The 4,034-nt window shown below is 41.7% G+C and overlaps 2 protein-coding genes across 2 annotated transcripts; both read left to right on the top strand.

Annotated features, from left to right (window-relative positions):
- The first annotated feature begins 1,260 nt into the window (after positions 1 to 1,260).
- LOC141620361 (uncharacterized) lies at positions 1,261 to 1,764 on the top strand. Its single transcript, XM_074437255.1, has one exon. It carries the CDS (start codon positions 1,261 to 1,263, stop codon positions 1,762 to 1,764), a length of 504 nt encoding a protein of 167 aa, XP_074293356.1.
- Positions 1,765 to 2,888: 1,124 nt separating this feature from the next.
- LOC141620362 (uncharacterized) lies at positions 2,889 to 3,380 on the top strand. Its single transcript, XM_074437256.1, has one exon. The coding sequence runs from the start codon at positions 2,889 to 2,891 to the stop codon at positions 3,378 to 3,380; it is 492 nt and encodes a 163-aa protein (XP_074293357.1).
- The last annotated feature ends 654 nt before the right edge of the window (positions 3,381 to 4,034 follow it).

The raw sequence follows: 4,034 nt of genomic DNA on the forward strand, positions 1-4,034 counted from the left end.
GTACCACTGGCACGGGCACAACACGAGCGGGTTGGAGTCAATCTGAGACTGTGATTTGTGAAATTCCCGTGCCCAGGCACGAGCACAGCCCAAGCACGGACGAACCGACACGAACCAGGCAGGGCGCGGCCCGATTTTTAGCCCATAAATTTGTGACTGTTGTAATGTTGTCGTTGCCTGCCGCTGGAATGTAGCCGTTACTTAGGCTTTGTTTTATTATTTTTTTCTCCACTAACTCTATAAATACCAATCAATTCTCGCCGTTTTTCTCATAAATCATTCTTCTACTCATCTTATAATCTTATATTATTACTCAATTAGAAATACTCAAGTTATTAAACAAAAAGTACTAAAAATATAACAATTATAAAACAATTTTTTTAAAAAAACAAAAGAAAATAAAAACATAAGTTTTATGGGTCGGTCTACGTGCAAGACACGATTAGCCCATGGGCTAGGCACAACCCGAGCACAAAAATGGGTGTGCCAGGAACGAGCCACGACGGGGTTGGGGTGAGTGGGCCAGGCACGACACGACACGACTAGCCCAATATACATGCATGGGCCGGGCCTTTTTTGGGGAAGGCCCGATGGACCGACATGCGGGTCGGCCCAGCATGGCCCAATGCCAACTCTATTGTGGTGGAAGCCTTGATCAATCAAACTAAGGTTTTTTTAATTTGCACCTTGACTATCAATGTCACATCGCATTCAATACCGTGCTCACAACTCTCACATATGGCTATCATTACTTCATTTACAGATTTAAATCAATTATTCTCTTAAGTATATATCACCCTTTCAACTAAAATTTTCTCTCTCTAAAATTTTTTGAATGCTTGAACCCAATAATGGTCTCCCGCCGGAGACCAATCCCGCCGTCACAGGACAAAATTTGCCAAGTCATGAGCATGAGGCCTCGAATGCATTGTTCCCACCTCTTCCAAAAAATGCGAAAAGGAAAACGACGCATATAGTCGAATTCAACTCTTCAGATCCGATTGTCTTAAGTCCATCTAATCCTAGTACCAACGCAAGGACTAATATCAACCCGAAGGAGAATTCTAAACCACCTCTTTCATTTAGGGATACAGTACAAGGGTTTGGGTCAAATCTGAGCGATGTAGACGTTCTGTCTTTAGATGAACTCGACTTTGATTCTGAAGATGATAAGGAGGATGAAGTGGATGATGATAAAGAAACCTGTCCAAGAATATGTCTTACAAAAAAGGAGAAGGCTATTATCCGTGAATTATAAAAATGTTTGATAAAAACATAGGGTATCTCTCGCTAATGAGAAAACTCGAGGCGAAATGGTCGATCAAAGGCAAACTCACCCTCACTGATTTAACCGGGTCGTACTATGTGGCTCGATTCTCGTCAAAACAAGATTATGAATTTGTCGTGACTCAGGGCCCTTGGATGATCGATGATCATTATCTAACGATCAAGAAGTGGTTTCCAAATTTCGTTCCCTCGGAGGATTATATCAAGAAGCTGTCAGCTTGGATTCGGATCCCAAACCTTCCCGTCCAATATATCAACGAGACATTCCTAAGGAAAATAGGCTCGAAGGTCGGAGAAGTAGTTCATATTGATAAAAATACGGCTAATGCTAAAAGAGGTCAATTCACACGTCTAAGTGTCGAAGCTGATATTTCTAAGCCTTTGTTATTGAAATTTCGCCTGTATGGTAAAGTCTATCGAATACAGTATGAGGGGTTGAAGATGATTTGTTTCAAATGTGGTTGTCTTGGGCATTAAACAGAGGAGTGCCCAAAAGACACACCAAAGGAAGCTAGCATGGAACTCGATGGCTAGAATCATTCCCATGAAATCAGTCGTACTCACACAAATGAAAATTCATTTGAAGCTGGTCTAAAACCAAAAGAGGAATCAGATTTCGGGGATTGGATGATGGTGAAAAAGCCACCCAGAAAAAGACCCGTTGCCACCCCGAGCAAGCAGAACCGGAATCGTGTCAACCCTACTCCGGTGTTCAATTTCGGTCAATCTTCAAAAGTCAACGGGTCAAGATTCGATATCTTCTCGAGAAATCCTGCAAATATGGAAATCCCACCAATCCCGAATAATTTACCTAAGCCTTCCACAGTTAGCAATATTCCTTCCCCACATAATCATTCCCATATTTCCAATTTTAAGCAAAAAATCCCAATCCCTAGTAAGCGCCCTAATAAATTACCATCTCAGGTCAATTCTAAAAATATTCCTTCCAAAAGTATAGCCAAAAATCTTAATGTCCGGTCAGGTTTTAATTCAACGAATCTTCCTAGTAACTCCAACAATCCCAGCCAAGCTTTAAACGATATTATCAATATTCCAATTTATACGAAAAAATCAGCTAACGCACTCAAACAAAACTCCGCCTCTTCCCCAATACCGGACTCTGCCTCTTCTCTAGTCACTCCTTCACAAGACAACCATGCCTCTTTCCCAATACCGGACTTTTGCCTCTTCTCTAGTCACTCCTTCACAAGCCAACCATGCTCGACCTGTTGATCAACTCGAGAAACCCTCATCCATACTTCTCTTATCTCGACCGCCCTATGCCTCAACCGAGGTGTCTTCCTCAGAACCCCCAGATCGAGGTAATACCACCATCTCAGAAAGTGACGATATCGACTTGGCCGGAGATGACAGCACCATATATGGGTATAATAGTCTCGAAGTGTCCAGTAATGGACGTCAAGATCGAGCTAGCGAGGGACATTCCTTTGAATCTATAAATGGAACTGTCGATACCATGGATTATTGACAGAATTCTTCAATTAGAAAAAAGAGCCTATCTATCTTCTTTAAATTATCTACCTATTTTAATGAGTACACGAATCCCGCATTTGACCCCCAACCTACCCCATATCACATACATGATATGGAACGTCCAAGGTACTGGTAACAAGAGGAAAATTAGTGCTATTAAGGAAGTCGTAAGAACTTATAAACCCATGGTGTTAGGCCTCGTTGAGACGCATATGGGAGAAGATCATGCTATTAAGATGGGAATGATTTTAGGCTATGATGGGCAATCTCGTGTTAATGTTATTGGATTCAGTGGCGGTATTTGGCTTTACTGGAAAAAGAATATTGTCATAGTTACCCCAATAACAGAGCATCAACAATATATTACAGTAAAAATTTCTCGTAATGGTGAACTCCATTGGTTCTTCTCTGCCGTGTATGCTAGCCCAGGCCCATCCAATCGAAGAGAACTTGGGTTGGAACTGGAACGATTTGCTCGACAGAACAATAGGCCATGGATTATAGCAGGCGATTTTAATGAAACCCGCTCTCTTAGTAAAAGGCATAGAGGGGATTATAATATGGCTAGACGGTGTGAAAACTTTGATAATTGGATTTAGAATTGTGAATTTATTGAGCTAGCTTGCACTGGACCATCTCATACATGGGCGCGAGGTAACTCAGTAGAAACTCGCCAAAGTACGAGGTTGTATAGAGCACTTTGTAATGCTGATTAGGGTGCAATGTTCGAGGACGCCATGGTTCGTCATATACCTGCCATTCAGTCCGACCACTGCCCGCTCTTCATTTCTCCAAATGGCTTCGTCTCGCTTAATAATATTAATAGACCTTTTCGGTTTCAAGCTTGCTGGTTAACCCATGAGAACTTCAAGGATTTTGTCGACAATAGTTGGCCTGAAGAGGGGTGTTTTACTTCTCGTCTTGAGGTACTGTCCCAAAAATTACAAACCTGGAATCATGAAGTTTTTGGAGACATTTTTAAGCAAAAGAGGATACTTATGGCATGCATCGAAGGGTGCCAATGAGAGCTATCCTTGGGAGGAGAAGTAATTTAATAAAATTAGAAGCCCAGTTAAGGAAAGAATTGGACGAGATCCTTGCCAGAGAAGAGCTTCTTTGGTACCAAAAATCTAGACGGGAATTTATAAGAGATGGAGATCGTAATACAGCCTATTTCCACGTTAGAACCCTTGTTCGAAGATGGAGAAATAAAATCACTACTCTGAAGGATGATATTGGGGAGTGGACAGATG

The sequence above is a fragment of the Silene latifolia genome, chromosome X (assembly GCF_048544455.1).
Source record: "Silene latifolia isolate original U9 population chromosome X, ASM4854445v1, whole genome shotgun sequence".
NCBI classification, from domain to species: Eukaryota; Viridiplantae; Streptophyta; class Magnoliopsida; order Caryophyllales; family Caryophyllaceae; genus Silene; species Silene latifolia.

Coding starts and splice junctions, on each gene's coding strand:
- LOC141620361 (XM_074437255.1), top strand. CDS start 1,261: ATGTTTGATAAAAACATAGGGTATCTCTCGCTAATGAGAAAACTCGAG.
- LOC141620362 (XM_074437256.1), top strand. CDS start 2,889: ATGATATGGAACGTCCAAGGTACTGGTAACAAGAGGAAAATTAGTGCT.